The sequence below is a fragment of the Anoplopoma fimbria genome, chromosome 17 (genome assembly GCF_027596085.1).
Source record: "Anoplopoma fimbria isolate UVic2021 breed Golden Eagle Sablefish chromosome 17, Afim_UVic_2022, whole genome shotgun sequence".
Classification (NCBI taxonomy): Eukaryota; Metazoa; Chordata; class Actinopteri; order Perciformes; family Anoplopomatidae; genus Anoplopoma; species Anoplopoma fimbria.
In genome coordinates this window covers 30244931-30267963 of record NC_072465.1, presented here as the reverse complement: position 1 = coordinate 30267963, position 23033 = coordinate 30244931, and the positions used below count along the sequence as shown (strand labels likewise).

General features: G+C 40.9%; 1 protein-coding gene across 1 annotated transcript in view; it reads right to left on the bottom strand.

Moving 5' to 3' along the window:
- Positions 1 to 1120: 1120 nt before the first annotated feature.
- LOC129105431 (serine/threonine-protein kinase 4-like) overlaps positions 1121 to 23033 on the bottom strand; it is a 25125-nt gene continuing 3212 nt past the window's right edge. Inside the window, exons 2-11 of the mRNA XM_054616451.1 lie at positions 21461 to 21541; positions 19881 to 20009; positions 18971 to 19085; positions 18444 to 18608; positions 17930 to 18097; positions 17060 to 17197; positions 16706 to 16837; positions 16045 to 16273; positions 8565 to 8716; positions 1121 to 4325 (exon numbers count right to left, since the gene is read on the bottom strand). Of these exons, the coding sequence (XP_054472426.1) occupies positions 4167 to 4325; positions 8565 to 8716; positions 16045 to 16273; positions 16706 to 16837; positions 17060 to 17197; positions 17930 to 18097; positions 18444 to 18608; positions 18971 to 19085; positions 19881 to 20009; positions 21461 to 21541 (1468 nt within the window). The 3' untranslated portion in view covers positions 1121 to 4166. The remainder of the gene's footprint in view (positions 4326 to 8564; positions 8717 to 16044; positions 16274 to 16705; positions 16838 to 17059; positions 17198 to 17929; positions 18098 to 18443; positions 18609 to 18970; positions 19086 to 19880; positions 20010 to 21460; positions 21542 to 23033) is intronic.

The window sequence follows — 23033 nt, the reverse complement described above, 5'->3', positions numbered from 1 at the left end:
AGGAGGAGGAGGAAGAGGTCAAACTCTGCTTTAAGCCCCAAAAGATGTTTCCCTCCAAACTGGAGAACAGGAAGTTTTCAAGGCCGTGAGAGATATCTGATCACTGGTATTGATCCACTAGACCACGTTTTAGGACCTTATTTTAAACCCAGATGTCTTTTTTCAAAATGTCCTCTGAAGGTCTCAAGCTCAAATTGGTCCTCACAAAGATAGCTGTACCAGTAAACACACACACACACACACACACACACACACACACACACACACACACACACACACACACACACACACACACACACACACACACACAGAGATCAGATTTCTGTCTTCAGCTGATTAAAAATTCATCTCTGCTATTTTAGAAAACGACTTTGTGGAGAAATTAGAACAAAGGAACAAAAGTTTGATTTGATGGATCTGATGAGACAAAAGAAGAAGAGAGGAAGCTTTTAGGAAGTCTAAAGGACAATCGCTCTGTCCTTCAATAAAAACTGACGAAGAAGGATGAAGAGGAATAATTTAAAACGCACAAATCTTTACGTTGGCTTCAAATTTGTAGTTTCATCAGTGAGTCACTGTAGTTCTATTCAAACAAACAGGAAATAGTGACTTTGTTGCGGATGAATCCACTTTTAGTGCTCGGGTGAGTATTTATATTTTTATATGGTGTGATTGAGTGAGAATAAACTACAGTGATGATGATGAAGATGATGAAGATGAAGGAACAACAGTGAGGTTTCTCTTCAGTTCAGTTTGTTTTATAAAGTAGTTTCATAAACTGTAATACAAATTGGAAGTACATTTAAATCGATGATCACTGGAAATAATAATAATAATAATAATAATAATAATAATACAGTGGTAGAATATATATGTGTGATCATCTCACGGTTGTTTTCTTTTACTTTTGATACTTTAAATACATTTAACTGAAAATACACTTTCAATAGAGTAAAATACTCTAAAATACAGACTAGTACTTCTACTCTTAAGGGCAGGATGTGAATCACAAAAAAATAGACATAAATATCCATAATGCAGATTATCATCAATTCAATCAATAAAACTAAGAGGAAATACTTCAATTAAAAAACACACAAACATTTGAACTTTCCTCAGTTTTTATTAATTTCTTTATTCAACAAGCAAACCAGAAAAAATTCACAAATCAAATATCAGCGATCTCAAACATAAACATGACGTCCATTGCATTCTGTAAGGCAAATATAAAATAATATAAACTTGAGAAACAGTTCAAGGCGTCAAACAGGAAGTGCAAAACAAGACGAGCTCAGAAAAAAAGTCAAACAGAAGAAAGTAGAAAAACAGAAAACTGTTCAAATAAAAGAAAACTTTTCTCTTTGATTCATCTGAATAACCAAGATGCATTTTAAATCTGTAAAATGTATTTTTCTACACTTTTCTTTGTTCAAGTTTCCAGATGTTTGAACATTTTAAAGTCATGTTTGTATTTCTTTCACAGAGTTATTATAACACATCTGGATATAGCTGCACAAAGAGACATTTGAGCTGCTGGAGATGAATAAATAAACCAGGTGAGAAAATATGAATCCGTTTGTTTCAGCAGGATTTAGACATTTAACTGATTCACTCTTTAAATCAACGAGTCTGAACAAGAACAAGTAACTAAAACACAACATGTAATCCAGATGTGTTCATGTTTTCACTGAGAATAAACATGTTCAGAAGTTTTATGTTTAAATAATCGTCTTCTTTCATTCTAAACAAATCTAAACTGCAGCGGTTTGTTTAATAAAAACATTTCAGAAAATCACAGAAAGAGTTTAAACGATTGTTCAAAAAAGGCAGATCTAAAAAAACAAAAAAAACATCTGAACAGTTTCATTTCTTTTCAATATCCAGTGTTTACGACTTAGTTTCTCTGCCAGAACCGAACTGCATGCATCATAACATATAACAATCGAGCTGCATCATTTTTTAATATTTTCCCTTTTTCTCTCTAATATCCTCTCGTATGAGATCACGGTTCAGAAAACACACCGTAAATAATAAAAAGGCTTTTGTTTTGTTTGTAACACAGAAGAAAACATGAAAAATGAATTGTGCTCCTGAGTCGTTTTCTTACAGAAGAACCTTTTAACAGCATCTTGATTTCTTAATAACTGCTGAATATTTTAATATAACTTAATGAAAAGCGTCTCGTCAACAGCGATCAGAATATACAAATCCAGCCCGCGGTGCTCGTATATTTACAGACAGATTATTAATATCAAAGTATCTACAGTCATGAACTGCTGCTCTCTTTATCACCCTGAGGAGTTCCATCACCTGAGAAGATGATTCTGTTTCATAAACCTACGTAGAAAAATAAACCGTTTCTGTGCCGATGAGGAGACGAATGTTAGAAGAGTCAGAGCGGATACATACATACATATATATATATATACATATCAGACTCAGGAATCCAGAACATAGAAGATTTCATAACTCTGTCGACCCAGGTCTTTGTTTTTTTTTAGCTTTCTGAATAAGAAAATAAGGCGCTGACTCTGAAATAAAAAAATAAAATGCTATTCTAAGAAGAAAACATGTTAAAGTCTCCATCTCATTAAATTCCCTTTATGAGCAATGTAAAACTGAAGATGAACATGTTTATGATGCAGATGAAATGTTTCACTCGTTTCCCTTTAAATGAAGTGAACCCGGAACGATAAGAACACTTTAAACATTTCATTAATGTTTAATAACTCTATGATGTCGTTGTATAACTGATTATTAATGCGTCTGTCATCTAGAACACGAGGAGGCTGCTTTATGAACAGATAATAAATGATAATACAGCTGTAATAAAGTCAAATATGTCTTCATAACAGGAGTTATAAGTATTGATACTGTAGATTAATGAACACGTATCAGTTTACAACGACATTATAGGGATTTAAAAACCAATTCAATGAATATTTACTGCTTATAGAATAATAAACGGGGCGATAAAAGTAAAAACTGATCTTCTCCAAACAAACACTGACTTTGTTTACATGCTCACTAATATTCCATATGTTCCGTTTGGATGTTCTGAATGTAATATTTCAGATTAAACGTGTGATATGTTGATATTCAGGTTTTAGGATCATCCTGTGCTCATTTATTAAAACTATATCAGTCTCTATTTTAACGTCGGCTTAAAACACAAAGTCTGTTTTCTGTTTGAACACAAACAGAGAAAAGGAGAAATATTCCTCTAAACAAAGAACTGAAATCTGATTATTATTAGTTTGGATATTAATACATTTCTCATCTTTTAAGGAGTTTGAATAAAGTGAAGAGTAAGACTGTGTTTTCCTTTTTATTTAACGGTTGAACGTTCGGCTGCATGTAAACAGGAATATTATAGAAATATTCATTTTTCATCAGCCATGTAAACATTATCTCTTGAGGAATATTTGGAGCATGTGAACGTAGTCAGTGTTTTAAATCTTCATGAAGTGGAACTGATGACTGTTAACATAAAACATAAAAATAACTCCAGACTTCAGAGAGAATCTTTCTGCTGTTTGTCTCCGTGAAGCAGAACGTGAGCGTTTCTATTTAGGCAGCAGAAGTAGAAATTAAAACATGATGAATTATGAAGTTTAACGATGGCTGAATGTTAAAAAGAACAAAGGAACATGTACCGAGTAAAGAAATCTAGTTTTCATAATTAAGTTTTAAGTTTAGATGATTCATCATGAGATTCTTTATCCTTATTTTCCGTCACTTCCTGGAACATTTTCTGATGTTTTCTTTTATATTTTATAAACTTTTCCAGCCGGTTTCTAGACGTTCAGTCCAGAGAGGAAACAGCAGAACCTGCGTGGAGCCGTCAGCAGGTGGATGACGTCGTACCACACCATTAAGAAAAGAAAAGGCAAATGTGTAAAACTTTAGGAGTCCGATTCTAACAGCCATGGATGTTTAAAAAAAAGTGTAACAAAGCTGAATAGAGAGATCACCTCTCGAGTCCAGATCAGCTGCTGGTGGATTTAAAATCAAACTTTCTTAAATGTCGTTATTAAACCTTTAAATCCAGAAACACAGAGGTCTTCTGTCAAACAGTCTCTGGAGGTTCTCCTCCAGCGGGTTGGTCTTCAGAAGTCTTCTGGACGTCCTGCTGATGGAGCAGAGGTGAAACATCTGGTTTCTCCTCAGAAGTTCTGCTGCCGGCGTTTCTTGGCCTCGATGGCGTCGAGGATGGGCTGCCTCTTGGTCTGGTAGCGCTGCCGGATCTCCTCGATCTCCTGCTCCATCTGAGGGTCCAGAGAGGCCAGACGGAGGCGGAGCTCCTCCACCGACCACGAGCTCACCTGTGAACACACACAGAGGCTTTACTCTCACCTGTTCAGACATCATACACACACACACACACACACACACACACACACACACACACACACACACACACACACACACACACACACACACACACACACACACACTACTGTCACTCACCAAGGGCTACGAGTGACTAATCAATCAATCAATCAATCAGTAGGTTGATCAACAAAATCATTAAGATATGTGATATTTAAAACAATATCAAACAAAACATTCCTTTTTTTCCAGCTTCTCCAATGTCGACAAACAAATAATCGATAACTTGCAGAGAACATGGATGAAATATGTATTTGATATCTGTGCATTTAGCTGCCTATTGTGTTAATAATGAATAAAATAGAAGTTTAATTGCGATCAGAGGTCACTCTCACTCCTTCTGAAGGATATCATGTTTAATATTGTTTTCTTTTAAAGGTCAAGAATGAACGTTGAAGCTCAACTTCTCTGCTCGGACAAAAATGTATATTTTAACATCTATAACTCTTCTTAACTTCTTGTCAATAAACCTGACTCTGAGATTCTGCTCGAGTTCACATTGAGTTCATTTTTACTCCGGAGTCTCTTCCTCTCATTTTGTTTATTGGTTTCATATCATTTACAAATGCAGAACGTTCCCAGACTCCCGTCCTCACAGATCTGGTCGTGTTTCCAAACCGTAAGTCTTTATGGGATCTAACCACCGGTTCTTTGTATGTTTCTGCTCTCAGCACGAGATGGTTCAGAGTTCTGCTCCTCGTTGTTCCGGTCGGAGCAGAGATGGTTCTGCACGGAGTCCGTTAATGGACACTTAGAGAACCTTTACCCGAACAGAAGAATACCTCCAGCCTGCAGGAGACCATCAAGGTGTTTGATAAGTGCCTCTATTTTAGCCCTTGACATTCATAGTGACCAGCAGCACTCCGGTTATTTATTACCCAAAATCAATGGAGCTAAAATAAAGCGGAGTCCAGTCCGCTGAACGTGAAACAGAACCTGGAGTTATATTTAAACCTGGAGATGTTTAAGACCTGGAGACGACTTTCACTGTAAATCGATCAATGAAGCTGAAGGTTTACAGGAACACTCCACACACTCAACGTCACAGTATAAATAATGTAACGAGTGGAAAATACTGAACGCTCAGATCAACAGCAGAGAAGTGGATTATTCTAATGAATGTAATGATCGTTCAGTCTTTATACACAGAAAAGAAAGAGAAAGTCTTTCAGAGTCTTAAACGCTTCAGAATGTCTCGTTTTGTAGATTAGAAAATACTAAATAATAAGACAAGCAAATATTACCACGTGAGAAGCTTAAATATCTGACAGTCAGCACCATAAAATGAATAGATGCCAATCCATGTTCTGTCTATTAACTGATTACTAAATTGATTCATTGTTGAGATGTTGATTTAAAGACTCTGAACCAGCAACAACCTCTGGTCCTTAAAGTGAAGTCAGAGCTTCATGTCTTAAACTTAAACTTTTTAATTACCATAATTACATAAACTATATTAATATGCAGCCAAATAACAAATACTTTAAATAAAATAAATAATAAGCTTTAATATGCAGCCAAATAACAAATACTTTAAATAAAATAAATAATAAAAATAAGTTTGATGAAAAAACACAAAAAGGTTTCAAAATGATAGTAAAGGATCATGTTAAGGACTTTAGAGTTTTAGCCGTTTTGATACAACTTCATAATAAATATGTTTAAATGTTTGTCTCATAAATGATCTACTTAAACCACGCTGGCTTGATGGACTCCATTAAACCAGCGTGGTCTCTAGTCCACGTTCTCTTATGGACCATATCAACACTGGCTGTTCTGGAGGTTAACTATTAAACTTTGGCTGAACAGCTGACTGATGATCGGTGTATTTATTATTGAACGAGGATTTAACAGGAAGGAGAGAAGAGTCAGAGAGGAGGAGACGGGAAACAAGAAAACCAATAAGAGAATACAAACAGAGGACAGAACGGAACAATTGATGCAGATCTGTTCTACGTCTGCTGCTCATGAATAAGAAATGTTAGTGCTCTCCTCCTCATGTTCTCTGCTCCATAACAACAGTGAGCCGGCTGGAGATCACCCCACGGATCAGAATAAAGACTTCAATATATAAACCTACAATACAATGTCCTAATATCAGAGTGTTATGGAGAGCTTTACAACCTAATGATGGTTTTCTACACACATGACCTTTCCGTATATACCTAAAGGTGTGAGGAAGACACAGGAAACAGTTTTCAACCAGCCGACGTGACACTCTTTTGGATTAGTAGATAAAATATGAAAACATCTGGAAGCAAAATACTAAAATAGCCAAGCAGACAGATCTAATTTAAACCTCGTCAGCATGAACGTGTCACAGATCTCAGAAGAAATATGTTTTTATCCTCACAGTTCCAGTGGAACAATAAACCCTCTTAATGCTGAAGTAGAACACTCACATGTTCTCTGTTTTATGAACTCCTGTCTGCTCAGAAGATACTGAGATTCAGAAGAACGTCTGCGACCAGACGGAGGAGGTCGCAGGCTGAAAACATTCAGTTACTGTTTATGAACTCTTATGGAATAAAAGATTAAACATCTGGTTTGTGTTCATGATTTCAATCTTTAGATTTGAATTATTCTCTTCTATAAATGAAGATGAGCTGCTGTGTAAAACGTGAAGATGATCAACGCTTTTATTAACCAGAGATTTTCAGAATAAAGGTTAACGAGGCGTTAAATAATGAAACAGAACATGTCAGCGCTACACAGAGATGGAAACATGCATTTTGTATCTTAAAAGGTTTTAATGATTAATCTGTGAACTGAGATTTATCAATACATTTCTATCTCTTGTTCAGTAATTCAGAGAGTTTCTCAGTCTTTTGTTGTTTTGTTTTTGTTTGTTGATAGTCTGGAAATAATATTAATAACAATAATAAATAATGCAGATGTTAATGAGCATCTGTCCATTCAGACACGTGAAGAACTTCTCATTAACACAAATCTGTTATCTGACTGAGACCACCCTCTGTGTGTGTGTGTGTGTGTGTGTGTGTGTGTGTGTGTGTGTGTGTGTGTGTGTGTGTGTGTGTGTGTGTGTGTGTGTGTGTGTGTGTGTGAGACAGCATGCATGCTCACAGTGAGACAGTATTAAAGATCCAACAGAACAAAAGTGAAAACCAGGTTCATTCAGCGGTTATCTGTCACAGTGTGTTAGTGTTACAACCACACACACACACACACACACACACACACACACACACACACACACACACACACACACACACACACACACACACACACACACACACACACACACACACACACACACACACACACACACAATGCTGATACTCCATCGTTAAATAAATCACAGCTAAACAGCGACAGTAACTGCTGGAAATATTATTTTTTTAATAATAATAATAATAATAATAATAGTTCTGAACAGATGTTTGTCTTGTTCTCACAGAAACAAAGAGGTGTATGTTGGGGTTCCCCTCTGAATGAAGCAGGCAGACGGGTGGTCCGTTAAGAGGAACCAGCTCGTATTTAAAGGTCACATATTTAATATTTAATCCAGCAGCAGCCGTTAGTGAAGCTTAAAGACAAACAAGCTCTGCTCCTCTTCACTCACTGGGATCTGTTTCTACAGAGGAATCAGCTGAAACGTACCAGCAGATAAAGATAGTTTAACTAAAGTACACTAAGAAATGATCAATATTGATATCAGCAAAACAGAGAGCGACCAACTGGTGCAGTGATGAATAAATGAAGACCTTTAATAATGTTGTTTTAATAACTAGGAAGCTTTAAATCTGTCTAACCTGTCAGTTAGAAGTCTTCACACTCAGCACGATGGACGATCAGCTGAGAATGTGTTTGAAAGATTTTAGAACTTCTTATGTTGCTCAAGATAAACGATTTGTTTACATACAAGAATATTAAAGAAACGTGGATTCTTTTATTAATGAATTGTCTTTTTTTCCACTGCGGGACTAATAAAGGATTATCTTATTTTATTACACACACACATCTCAGACACAGACAGACAGCACACACATCTCTATTACACACACACACACACATTACACACACACACACACACACACACACACACACACACACACACACACACACACACACACACACACACACACACACACACACACACACACACACACACACACACACACACACACACACACACACACACACTCTCTCACCACTTGGAGGTCTCCCTCGGCGGTGGCTTTGCGGTGGTCTGCGTGGTTTTCTCCTCGTCCTCCTCCGTCCTTGTGGCTGTTCGCCTCCTTCTCTTTCTGCTCAAAGTACTCGAGGAAGGACGGCTTGGCCGGCTGCATCGTCTCGTCTCTCCCTAAAGAAAGACGCACAATCCACATTAACCTCAGGGTCAGGGTTGATACCACCACTTTGACAGATCAAGTACTTGCCGATACAGAGTACTGATGAGCACTTCATAAAACCTTCTTCCTCCTTCACATCTGGACCTTTGTAACTCGCCGAGGCTTTGAGATCACATGACTGTCACAAATAGTTTGCTGATAAAACGTCCTCTGGTGTTTAACACTGAGTATAAACTCCTCCCTTCATGCTCCCACAGTACCACGCTAAGCACAGATGTAAACAAAGCTTTAGCATGACGGCGTTCACTTCAGCTGCTGTGTGTCTAAATACTGGCTGCCTATTAACCCGTCTGCACACGGACCACAGACAGACGTTCATGTAGTTAATGTTGAACTAGTGACGTCTGGTTTGTCTTCATGTAGACCTTTCTCTAGAAACACGTTTGTTTCTGCAGCAGAAGACGTTCAGAACAAAGGAGAACACACTGGCTGGAGCTTTGTTCTCTGAAAAGCCGGCATTTCAATTTAGCATGTTTCCTTATTCTCTGAGAACACTTGATGGTCATTTTATAATTGAATAAAGTGATGATATCACATATTTCTCCTTTATCTAAACTTGTTTTTGCCCTGAACCCTCAACAGTAACATGGTACTGATCTCTAACCTTTCTCTTCAGGATCAATGTCTCATTACTAAAGCAGCACTAAGAACCAGATGACCATGATGCATCTGAACTCATTCAATACTCAGCCCGGTGCTGACGTTTAACCACATTTAAGAGGCTTCCACATGTCTCTGGTCTAGAAAACATGCTAGCTCTCTGTTAGCTGTCTGCTAGCTCTCTGTTAGCTGTCTGTTAGCTCTCTGTTAGCTGTCTGTTAGCTCTCTGTTAGCTGTCTGTTAGCTCTCTGTTAGCTCTCTGTTAGCTCTCTGTTAGCTGTCTGTTAGCTCTCTGTTAGCTGTCTGTTAGCTCTCTGTTAGCTCTGTTAGCTCTCTGTTAGCTGTCTGTTAGCTCTCTGTTAGCTGTCTGTTAGCTCTCTGTTAGCTGTCTGAGCTTCATCTTCAGTCTCACTAAATGAATAAAGCACAGCCTCGTTAATAACAGTGACACATTGTGTACATGAACAGTTATCCATGACGTCCTTACAGCTGTTCTTTATAATCAATAACTGGATTAAAGTCATGTATAGAAGCCCAGAGAGCATCAGTGTGTGGAGTATCGGTCAGTGTTTGATTCATGTCTTTAATAAGCTGCTGTGGTCCATTAAGTTCACTGCATTATGTAATATAAAGATATAAAGATTATTCACATGTAGAGACAAACATCCTCTAGCTTTGTGTTATTGTCTTTGAACAACAGGGTTGGACTAAACAACAACTAAACACAGGAAGCTAAACTGTTGATCTGTCAGATATTATTTCTATTTCATAATGACTAAGGACAGAGGATGTGAGGGTCTAAGGGCAGAGGAGGTGAGGGTCTAAGGACAGAGGAGGTGAGGGTCTAAGGACAGAGGATGTGAGGGTCTAAGGACAGAGGATGTGAGGGTGTAAGGACAGAGGATGTGAGGGTCTAAGGACAGAGGATGTGAGGGTGTAAGGACAGAGGAGGTGAGGGTCTAAGGACAGAGGATGTGAGGGTCTAAGGACAGAGGATGTGTAAGGACAGAGGTGAGGGTAAGGACAGAGGATGTGATAAGGACAGAGGATGTGAGGGTGTAAGGACAGAGTGAGGGTGTAAGGACAGAGGGGTGTAAGGACAGAGGAGGTGAGGGTGTAAGGACAGAGGAGGTGAGGGTGTAAGGACAGAGGATGTGAGGGTCTAAGGACAGAGGATGTGAGGGTGTAAGGACAGAGGATGTGAGGGTCTAAGGACAGAGGATGTGAGGGTCTAAGGACAGGGTCTAAGGACAGAGGATGTGAGGGTGTAAGGACAGAGGATGTGAGGGTGTAAGGACAGAGGATGTGAGGGTCTAAGGACAGAGGAGGTGAGGGTGTAAGGACAGAGGAGGTGAGGGTCTAAGGACAGAGGATGTGAGGGTCTAAGGACAGTAAGGACAGAGGATGTGAGGGGTAAGGACTAAGGACAGAGGATGTGAGGGTCTAAGGACAGAGGATGTGAGGGTGTAAGGACAGAGGAGGTGAGGGTCTAAGGACAGAGGATGTGAGGGTCTAAGGACAGAGGATGTGAGGGTGTAAGGACAGAGGATGTGAGGGTCTAAGGACAGAGGATGTGAGGGTCTAAGGACAGAGGATGTGAGGGTGTAAGGACAGAGGATGTGAGGGTGTAAGGACAGAGGATGTGAGGGTGTCTAAGGACAGAGGAGGGTGAGAGGGTGAGGGTAAGGACAGAGGATGTGAGGGTCTAAGGACAGAGGATGTGAGGGTGTAAGGACAGAGGATGTGAGGGTGAAAGGACAGAGGATGTGAGGGTCTAAGGACAGAGGATGTGAGGGTCTAAGGACAGAGGATGTGAGGGTCTAAGGACAGAGGAGGGTGAGGGTGTAAGGACAGAGGATGGAGGGTGTAAGGACAGAGGATGGTGAGGGTGTAAGGACAGAGGATGTGAGGGTCTAAGGACAGAGGATGTGAGGGTCTAAGGACAGAGGATGTGAGGGTGTAAGGACAGAGGATGTGAGGGGTAAGGACAGAGGATGTGAGGGTGTAAGGACAGAGGAGGGTGTAAGGACAGAGGATGTGAGGGTGTAATGTGAGGGTCTAAGGACAGAGGATGTGACTAAGGACAGAGGATGTGAGGGTCTAAGGACAGAGGATGTGAGGGTGTAAGGACAGAGGATGTGAGGGTCTAAGGACAGAGGATGTGAGGGTCTAAGGACAGAGGAGTGACTAAGGACAGAGGAGGTGAGGGTCTAAGGACAGAGGATGTGAGGGTCTAAGGACAGAGGATGTGAGGGTCTAAGGACAGAGGATGAGGGGTAAGGACAGAGGATGTGAGGGTGTAAGGACAGATGTGAGGGTCTAAGGACAGAGGATGTGAGGGTGTAAGGACAGAGGATGTGAGGGTCTAAGGACAGAGGATGTGAGGGTCTAAGGACAGAGGATGTGAGGGTCTAAGGACAGAGGATGTGAGGGTGTAAGGACAGAGGATGTGACTAAGGACAGAGGATGTGAGGGTCTAAGGACAGAGGATGTGAGGGTCTAAGGACAGAGGATGTGAGGGTGTAAGGACAGAGGGAGGGTGTAAGGACAGAGGGTGAGGGTAAGGACAGAGGATGTGAGGGTCTAAGGACAGAGGATGTGAGGGTGTAAGGACAGAGGATGTGAGGGTCTAAGGACAGAGGATGTGAGGGTGTAAGGAAGAGAGGATGTGAGGGTCTAAGGACAGAGGATGTGAGGGTGTAAGGACAGAGGAGGTGAGGGTCTAAGGACAGAGGATGTGAGGGTGTAAGGACAGAGGATGTGAGGGTTGCTGTGTCAGCATCAGACGGTGTCACAGCACTAATAACCGACTGTCCACATTGTTTTGGTTACTTATTGTTATTCTTTAAATAAATGTCTAGTCTCCCGTTTCTGTTTCAGCCTTTTTGTCGTGTTGTAACGGACTTCTTCTGAGGATATATTTATATATATATATATATATATATATATATATATATATATAAATACACGTTGTTGTTGTTGCATATGTACTTTGTGTAAAGATGATTAATGTTGGCTCACATCAAAAACATCTCATCTCTGATCTCATATGTAAAGTCTACCCCCCCCCCGACTGTAAAAGATTAATGGCTGTTTATTCCCCTTTTCTGCTGCCAGGTGCCCCCCCGATGGACTGAGTCCTCTGAGGAGTCTTTGTTTATGAAAGCAGCTGCAGCTTTTACAACGTGATCACATGACAGGAGGTCAGACCAGAGATCCATCATCTCTTTGGTATCCGGTGTTGTTGAGCAATTATCTGACCGGTCAAAGACGTTTTCAGACGGAGCCTCACAACCCTATAAACCTGCAGCATTTCTTCTGTTTTATACATCTGCATGTTTACATCCAGTTCTGTGGTTATTAGAATCATAAATGTGTGCACGTCATACACGTCAAGAGGAACAGTTAACGACATGCTGCACTGATCAGAACAGACGGGAGGAGCTGGACGCCTTTTCATAATGAAATCATCTGATTTATTCTCATTTAGTCCTTTTTTCCACGTTCTGGCAGCAGATTGAGACCAAATGATGAGTCTCTTTACTGGAAGCAACGTGAACCAAATACACGATTCAGTGTAATATTAAAGAGTATCAGTGCTCACTGTGAGACTGCTGGTGACAAAGAGACAAACAATAAATAACTAAATAACTAAAAGGGTAATAAAAGTAGGAGTGGGCATGTTTCCATCAGTTAAAAAGAATAAAAGATGCTTTTCTTGGTGGAACTTTACAGGTTAAAAAAGAGAAGATGGATTTCCATAAACTAAGACATGTAACAAGTAAATTCGGGTGAAGCTGGCTCTTGTTTTTTAAAGCTGAATTCACGCTGTGTATTGATGCTGGCTGATGAATGTTCACACAGAGAAGCTGCTGGTTATTATCAGTGATGATGCTTTCTTCTGTGAACACAGTCACACACAGGCTGCAGACCAGGAACCAGACACGTCAAAGGTTTTACACAGTTTGACCTTAAAGTAAAGAGAGGACCGCCGTCTGCTCCAAAACCTAATGAGCTAAAGAGCTAAACCCTTTTAACCAGAGCAGAAGCTACACTTCTGTATTCCTACTGATGTGAGCCTCGTCACTCTTTGTTCTTCCTCGTGATGATATCAGAACACGTACACGTTCACAGCAAACGGCTGTTTACGGCTCAGAGATGGAAACGAACATTTAAATAACTCATTAATCGACATAATGGTTCCATTGAAATGCATCTCAGGCTACCTGTAGACGGTTAGAATGACTCAATGATTGACAGCTGCTGTTTGGAGGAGACACGGAGTCGTAACTGCATCTAGGATTTGTCTTCTGCTGTTTCATGTGTCTGTGTCTGGAGACAGAGCAGAAGAACAAACCAATAAAAGCCTCTAAATATAACATAAACTAAGCTGCTATAAATGTCTTAGCAGATGTTCTAAAACAGCAGAATACTTTAATTAACAGACTCAAAAGACATTATAAGAACTTTTTGATATATATAAAAAAAACAGCTGCTGTCAAAGTCAGTTTGATATTTATCAGACTCAGCAAAGACACGAGATCTCCATCAGACAAAAGAGACGACAATCTGAGAAAAAGACTCAAATCCAGCTCAGAGCCAAACCAGACCAGTAGGAAACTGAAAGTAAAGGTTGTAAAAATATTAATAGTTCAATGAAAATATCACGTAGAGCCTCAATTTTAAATTCTATTGTTGTAGAAATTCAACGTCTGTGGTTCATGTCATTATAACTGAGTTGTTGTGCACTAAAGACATGTTTGAGTTCTCTCTACTTGTTTCCAAAGAGAAGCAGCACTTTATACTGGAGTGAAAAACAAACCTTCCTGGAGTTCAGAGGGTTAAACACAGCTGTCGCTCATTTCTTAAACCCATCCTGATCTTATATGAAGACGAGGATCAGATCAGAGGAAGACGAGGAGGAGGAGGAGAGCTTTCTAACGTGAGAGAAGCTCAGTGTCTAATCACTGAGGATTAAAAGGCTTTTTATTATTCAGCACCATTAGTGAGGATCAATAACTGATCTAATATCTGATCTGGATCCTCCAGGACCCCCTTCAGCTTCAGACTGTGGTCATTAGTTCAGGACACACACACACACACACACACACACACACACACATGCATTAACAGACACAACGTAGATGTACACACTCACACAAACACACAACTGAAGGATACTAACTTAATTATAAACTCTAAATGTTTCTGTGTTAATGCGGTCTGAACTGCCAGCAGTGGAGATCCATACTAACCCAATAGGAGCACGTCAGACAGGAGGCTGTGTGTGTGTGTGTGTGTGTGTGTGTGTGTGTGTGTGTGTGTGTGTGTGTGTGTGTGTGTGTGTGTGTGTGTGTCAGAGACAGTCGGCGTTGTGTTTGTGGAGGAATATGAATGCTTTTCATATTCATGTGATCAGTTACTTCTTCTTTCTGATATTTGACAGTGTTTCTTTCTCTTAAATGTTTCTCGTGATGCCCTTAAATACACTAAAGGCACTCAGCTTGTTTGTGAAACCTTCCTACCAGTAAACCTGATACAGACTGTGCTAGGAGGGCAATGCATGCTGGGAAATGACCCCCCTCTCCATCCAAAGGCTGCTGAAGCTGCAGGTCTCCCTGTCGATGAGTTTAAATATCGTCACATTAAACGTCCACAGCAGCAGTGAAACCTCTCCGGAGTCACACAAACACAAAGCTGAACACGCACACACCTCCAGGCTCAGCGGGTGGTGGTGTCTCACCGGGGTTCACTCTGCTGTGTAAACACAAACACATGAAACACCCACAGACTGCTGATGAACCAGGTCCAGCTCTTATTGAGACTCCCTTCCAAAAGCATCCAACGCTAACGACTCCCACACTGCAGCCAGAGTCCAGCCAGAGTCCAGCCAGAGTCCAGCCAGAGTCCAGCCAGCTCCAACCAACCCTCCACAGAGAGGCAGGACTCAGGGGTTAGCTTACAGCTAACCGTGCTAACAGTGTTTACCTGAGGGAGAACAGGAGGGTGGGGGCTACGTTTCCAGGGCGATGCTGTCGGTCTTTACTATGCTGAAATGGTTCCTATGTCACATGTACAGAATGTAAAGCCCTCGGAGGCAAACCTATCATTTTGGGCTTTAAAAAATAAATTGAAAACTTTTATCTGGCTCTTACAGAAATGACTTTGGAATCTCCCTCTCTCTCTCTGTGTGTCTCTGCCTCTCTCTCTCCTCAGTCTGTGTGGCAGTCACACTGCGCCCTCTAGTGGATAGAAACAGAATCTACAGCTGCACTTTGTTAGATGATAAAAACATCTCTTAGAGGATCTAAGTACGGACCAAACGTTTGCTGTCAGAAACAACCGGAGATCAGAGAAAAACATGAATGATGTCCTGATCTCATATTTTACTGAACGATTGTGAGTCAAACTTTATTCACACTGTGATGGTTAACAGTAAACTGTGAGGGGGGATCAGTGCAGATCATGGATCAACATCGGTCCGTTACACCTCTAACCCTGAGCGGTTTAAATTCAGACTTTGGGTTTCAAACAACAGACGTCCAGATGAAGAGACAACAGAGAAACCATGTTTTAAAATAGTTCCTCATTAGTTGGTTCCTTTAACACTTTTCTCAGTAACCTGGTAACATATTCCCGCCGTCTGTCGGAGGGGATGAAGGTGATTAAAGGTTCTTACTTTTCATAGTTCCAGCCTCCTCCTCCTCCTCGTCATCAGAGTTGATGACCATGGTTCCCAGATGTAACTGCATGGTTCCCGTGTCGATCTCGTCGTCGTCGTCGTCGTGTGAGATCATGGTCCGAGCCGTTCCACTGAGGGAACCCGCCAACGAGCCGGCGGCCCGGATGGTTCCGGAGTCGCCGGTTCCCGCCCGCACCATGGTGCCCTGGTCCACCTCGTCTTCATCCTGGAACACAGGCAGAACTTTATTAAACACACTCAGGAGAGCGAACCAACAAACTGAATGATGAGAACCAACGAGCTTCTTCTGTCGGGAACGTAGAACCCACCGACATCCCCTCACTAAAACACAAACAGATCAATCTCCTCATGGATGCTCGTCACCTCTTAACCTTTGTGATTCTCTTTCTGCTGCTTTTTATTTGTGACAATTTGGTTTTCATCGTTTATGATTTAGTGCAACGGATCATAATCCTCATCACAGCTCAGATGGGTCCATGTGTCTATGTGGAGCTCTTCATACGGAGAGTGATCATTGAGATATAAGAATCGATCTTGTTTTTCTTATATTGATATTGTGATATTTTAAATAACTTTGTGGAGGTGAATGGAGAACCAAATGAAAACTAAAGAAGAGTATGGTAACAGATGACTTTACCGAGTTGTCTTCATCTTCTGCGTCCTGCTCTCTCTGCTCCTCCTCCTCTTGTTTCTTCAGTTTGATCTCCATGGCGTCTGTGATCAGAGCTCTGAGGATGGAGCTGGGCTTGGCCGACTTGATGAACAGATGCTGAAGGAGAGAGAGAGACAACGAGAAAGAGAGAGACAACGAAAGAGAGAGAGGTTAAATTAACGAGAAGAGAGAGGCGTTTACACGTTTTCATAGGAGCAGCTGAAGTAGTTCTCGTCTACAGAGAAAACCCAGTCTTTACTCGTTAAATGTATGACATCATGGATTATAATAACCAGGTTGGTTTATACTTCATCTGTACTACGTTGTCTACAGCCTTACCTGTAACAGCTGTGTGGCCGTCGCCCTGTTTTCTGGGTTTTTCACCAAACACTGGCTGACAAAGTCCTGGAATGACTCAGACCACAGATCCGGGTTCCTGAACGTTGGTGGAGGGTTGGTGGGAATCATGAAGATGGCCTGGAGGAGGAGGCAGAAGTCAGTACCACCGAGGAAGAAGGAGTTCATGCAGAGAGAAAGAAACAACAACAATTCTCTCTTCATAGAACAAGCCCAACAAACACCAAGCAAACCTTTTAAATCCTTCAGGTGTTTGATTGGAATATCTCAACGTGAGTGACAGATGTGTGACGCTGTGACGCTAAACCCTGTCCTGACAAACCCAACATGCATAAATGTGTGTGTATCAACCACAGACTGTCTGTGGTACTAACAATAACCACGCTGCCATATTTACGCCTAGATGACGTTATTCTGAGTGTTGGTGGAGCAGCTACAGTGTTAGCATAGCATAGCATAGCATCGATTGATCCAAACTCCGTTCAGAAAACAAGCATTTTAAAAGTTGGTTGCTTGTCGTCTTGCAGAGAGACCTGACAGAGCATGAGTTGAGACTGTCTACAAGTCAGCATCATTATGGAGTTATTTCGGCAAACTTTTTATATGTTTATTGTGTTATTATTTGTTGTTTATGCAGCTGAAGTAAACCAGACACATTAAATACAGATGTTGACATTTACTGACGTCCATCACGACAGCGTTTGGTTTTCCAACGTATCTTGGACTTCCATAACATGTACAAAGCAGCCCTTCTTCTCTCTGGCATATTTAGCACAAGTATCCTGAACAAACACAAACAGTGCAGGTGAAGCATGATTTAGGCCTGCTGCCTAAATCATGCTGCTGGCTCACCCTCATGGGATGGATGTCTGCGTAGGGCGGCTTCCCCTCAGCCATCTCTATGGCCGTTATCCCCAGAGACCAGATGTCGGCCACACAGTTGTACCCGATCTCCTGAATGACCTCTGGAGCCATCCAGAACGGCGTGCCGATGACCGTGTTCCTCTTGGCCATGGTGTCCTGAGGGAGAGAGAAGGTAAGGCAGCTTTAATGGTTGTGACTGTACAAAGGGAAGTTTATCTTTTCTCTTCTTCAGCTGTTGGTTCGGTGGGTTTTACATGTTCTACACATCCTTCCATCTTTTAATAAGAGCATCGTCTACACTGATTCTGAGTCAGATCCATCTGTTCAATTCTGGAAAGTTAAAAGTCTAAACTATAACAATGTCATTCGTTCAGATTCCTGCTGAGTTACTTGTGTCTGCTTAATGGATGTAGTGCAGAGGTAGTAGTTATTGATGTTGATCTATATTTATATCAAACACACAGTGAAAGTACACATGGTCTCATGAGTCAGTTCTGCTCACTGTGAGTTGTCCGGCCACTCCGAAGTCGGCCAGCTTGGCCTGACCTTCAGCGTTCAGCAGGATGTTTCCAGCTTTGATGTCTCTGTGGATTTTCCTCATGAAGTGAAGATACTCCAGACCCTTCAGAGTGGACTGAAGGATGGCGGCGATCTCCTCCTCTGTTATCTACAGCACACACACACACACACAGGCACACACACACACACACACAGGCACACACACACACACACACACACACACACACACACACACACACACACACACACACACAACGTAAGTATCAAAGTATCGTCAACAAGTCAAAGTACTTCAAATCAGAGCTTGTGCTTCTTCTCTTTTTCAATGCAGACACATCAGACTAACTCACACACATGTTCTCTATAAACTATGTGTGTACATATATATGTATGTGTGTGTGTGTGTGTGTGAGTGTGAGTGTGTGTGTGTGTGAGTGTGAGTGTGAGTGTGTGTGTGAGTGTGAGTGTGAGTGTGTGTGTGTGTGTGTGTGTGTGTGTGTGAGCCCTCACCGTCTTGTTGCGTATCCGGATGATATCAGACACCGACCCGGCTCCACAGTACTCCATAACGATCCACAGGTCACTGTTCTTGAAGTAGCTGCCGTAGTATCGGACCACATGAGGACTGAACACACAGACGGCAGTTTGAGAGTCACAGTGTGTTCCTCTGCACACCAACACTCACCGGCAGGAGTGGAAAACATTTTCTCTTTAAACATTTTACTAAACACTGTTTATCAGAGAAGAAGCTGTAAAGAAACACCATTATTGACAGATTTTCGACGGTCCTCGAACACATCGTCTGTGACGAAAGTCATAAAAAACAACCGAGGCAACCTAAACATTGTGATATTTCATCAAAACATTTTATTCTTCATGTCTCATATTAAATCTCACCCCAAATAAACCGTTTACTTTAACCAGATTCTGTAAAAAACATTAAATTCTGAGCTCCTCAGTGAAACTATGAAGACATGATTGATTCACATGAGACCAACAGTCATGTGACAAGAAATCTGTGAAACTAAGAGTGAACTTCAGGCTGAACACAGAGAGGAGAGGAGAGAGGAGGAGGGGAGGAGGGAGGGGAGAGGAGGAGAGGAGGGGGAGGGAGGGAGGAGGGAGGGAGGAGAGGAGGGGAGGGAGGGAGGGAGGGAGAGAGGGAGAGGAGAGGGAGGGAGGAGGAGAGGAGAGAAATAACTCAGCCCACCTCGACTCCATTAACAACATTCTGGTTTCCACAGAGGTTAAGAAACATTTATCATAAGTCCCTTTAATAAATGTTAAGCGTCTGCCAGATGAAAGTGTATATTAATAATATATTTAAATAACAGGAATCCTCCGCTCTGTTAGTGAATGTTCTATTCAGTCTGAGGGATCTACGTTTGAACAGCCTTCCTGTCACATGACCATGGGGTACCTGTTACACTGCTGCATGATGGAGATCTCCTTGATGATCTCCTGAAGGTCCGACTCCACAGGAACCTGTTTGATGGCCACGATCTCACCCGTCTCTTTATAATGGGCTTTAAACACACAACCATACGACCTGCAGAGACACAGAGAGTCACATGCTGTTTGTTGTTCACCTTTATTAATATCAATTATTATTGTTATCAATTATAAATATATCTATATAATCTAGATATAAAGAAACAATCATTTAAACTCAAAGAGAAACAGCTTCGAAAAGGTTTAACTTCAGAAAATCATTTAGCTTCTTTACATTAAACAATCTTAATATATTTAATATATTTACGTCACTGTAAAATAATAAATGTATTTATATATAGTTTAAATATTAGTTTATATTCTACACATTACTCTGTACTTACTGAACAGCATATCGTTGTCTCACAATATAAGAAAGTTTATTCTAATAAAAACACCAGATATTGTTTTTTAAATGATAAACTTTGTTGAGTTTTTTAGAGTTCTTTGATTGTGTTTCTGTTCCAGTCAGTGTACATCAGCAGAGGAGGCCGTGTGGTCGTGATCTTCTGTTACGACACCAGAGTTTAGATCATGGAACAATAACTGTTCTCTAAATGAAATAAGAAACAGTTCATAATAACCATACGTCACCACATTCTCTTATGTGGAACTTCCACACAAACAAAAACAGATCAGCAGCTAGATAAAACAAAGACTGTGAGACAATGTTAGAATAACGTTTGTACTGTCACAGTTAGTCCAGTCTAACCAGCTTTAGTCTGATGTGTGACGTCTGTCAGAATGAATAACTTCCTGGTGATAAATGAGTGAAACGTTTCCTCATGTCTGCACTAAAGACTCTCTCAGTCTCTACGTCCTCCTGACAGCAGACAGTGAGAATGTGAGAATGTTGGTTTAATCTCTGCTGAGATGAAAGTATTCTAATGTTTCACTTCTAACAGATATAAGACGTGGAGGAGGCACTTCCTGTTAGAACCACACAGAAACGTTCCTGTTTGGTATCTTCAGAAAACTGTTTTTGTCCACATTTAGTTGTTGTAAAACTTTTCTCATCTTATAACGCGATACTTTGTCATAAAAAGACTAATCAGTCGAGCGTCCGGTCGTGTTGTTATTCTCGGCTTTTTAAGGAACTTCTGTCTATCAGCGGTCAACATTTATCAACATCTGTCACTTTCACACATCTTCTCAGTTTGTTATCAGCCGCAAAGAAAAACTAGAAGGTTCCAGTAAACTAAAGTTAAAGCAGAACCGCCTCATTGACTCCAGAGAGGTTACACACACACACACGCACACACACACAGACACGCACACACACGCACACACACACACACACACACACACACACGCACACACACACACACACACACGCACAGACACAGACACGCACACGCACAGACACGACACGCACACGCACACACAGTGTCAATCCGCGGCTCTGAACAGGAAGTGCGTTGAGAAACAGGATATGAAGAGGCAATGTTTATGTTGATGAGCAACAGAGACGAGGAGGTGAAGAGGAGAGGACATGAGACGGAGACTCACCCTTCACCCAACTTCTCCAGGACGTCGAAGACTTCCTCTGGCTGCTTGGTGAGACTGTCCTCACTCAGCTTCTTCAGCTGTCTGTAGGACGGAGACAGAGAAGGAGACAGAGAAGGAGACAGAGAAGGAGACAGAGAAGGAGACAGAGAAGGAGGTGTTAGTGCAGCAAACCGTTATTTTCATCTTCTACTCTGCAGAGTAGTTGATTTGATGAAACTGATTTGTAGTTTGGTCCATAAAATGTAAATAAATTGTGTCTTGTATTGTTCTAACACAAAAATACAAAACCCAAAGAAAGATAATCAGTTTGCAACGATTAAAAAAACAGAGAAAAGCATGAAATCCTCACATTTGAGAGGCTGGAACCAGAGAAGACATTTTCTGTTTGACTCCTTCTTACACGTTTAGATTCAACAGGTGTTATTAAACTGACTGGAGACAAACATGGAGCAAAGTTTAGTATTTCTGCTTTAAAAATGGCTTAAATCAATAACAACTGTATCAACTGATACAACTTATTGATTAAGGGAAGGTTTCATCTCTCATTATCACCTCATCCTATCTGAGGCAGTAGTAAAACCGTAGTTTTTTAAAGGCTAAACGCCAACAAATATGGATCAAAGCAGAATATTTTGTTAGATAAAAACATGATTCCATCTTTCTTCAAATGAAAGTTGACTTTAGGACTTTAAAACGCTCTGGAGTTATTGAAATGTTTGGCTCACACTGAAACCATCCTACATCCAGCACTGGAGTCTAAATCTACTAAAGTATAATACTAGTAATATTAGTGCAGAAAGAAAACTAGAACTATCCGGTTCTATCAGACATAACTTAGACACAATGACAGAATCTATCCTCACAAGAAAAAGTGTCATTTTTTTAAGATCTCTAGTGAAACAGTAAAAAAGCTTCCAACGTTTCCAGTCAGAATCACCAACATCTATTCCTGTTTCATGTGTTCAGTCAGGATGTGCCAACTGAAAAGCAGACAGAGCATTAATGCTTCTCTTTTTGGGTGGAGCTGTCCACCTTTGCTCTCTCCTGGAGTCTGAGCAGAACTACAAAACTCCTCCAGATGTTTGAAAAGTCAAGACAAGATAAGAATAGTCTCCGTGTAAAAACAGAAATAGATCCAAACGCGTCCTCGAAACGACACGAGGAAATAAATCAAAGACACAACGAGCAGCTGCTGCTCCTCTCTCACAGTGTGGGGGTTCTGTTAGACGTTTATCCATCAAACCAGGAGGTGGAGATTAGAGTCACGTTCAATAAGCATCGAGAAGGAGTTCTTAGTCAATACATTTAAGAGTGCGGATTGACTGAAAAGTCTGCATTCAATGTGGAAAACTACTTCTTTATAAAAGGTGTCTTGTGACTCTGAAATATCACATTTATACATCATCATCACCAAAACCTGTAGTCTCACATCATTATTGATAGCATATTGATATATCCATCTTTTTTCAATAGGTGTGCAGTGAACTAGACATTACAAAGCACATGTTCTAGCATCTCATGTGTCCAACAAAGTCAAAGGTCTCTGGGAGACGTTACAGCGGTCTGTTCAGTC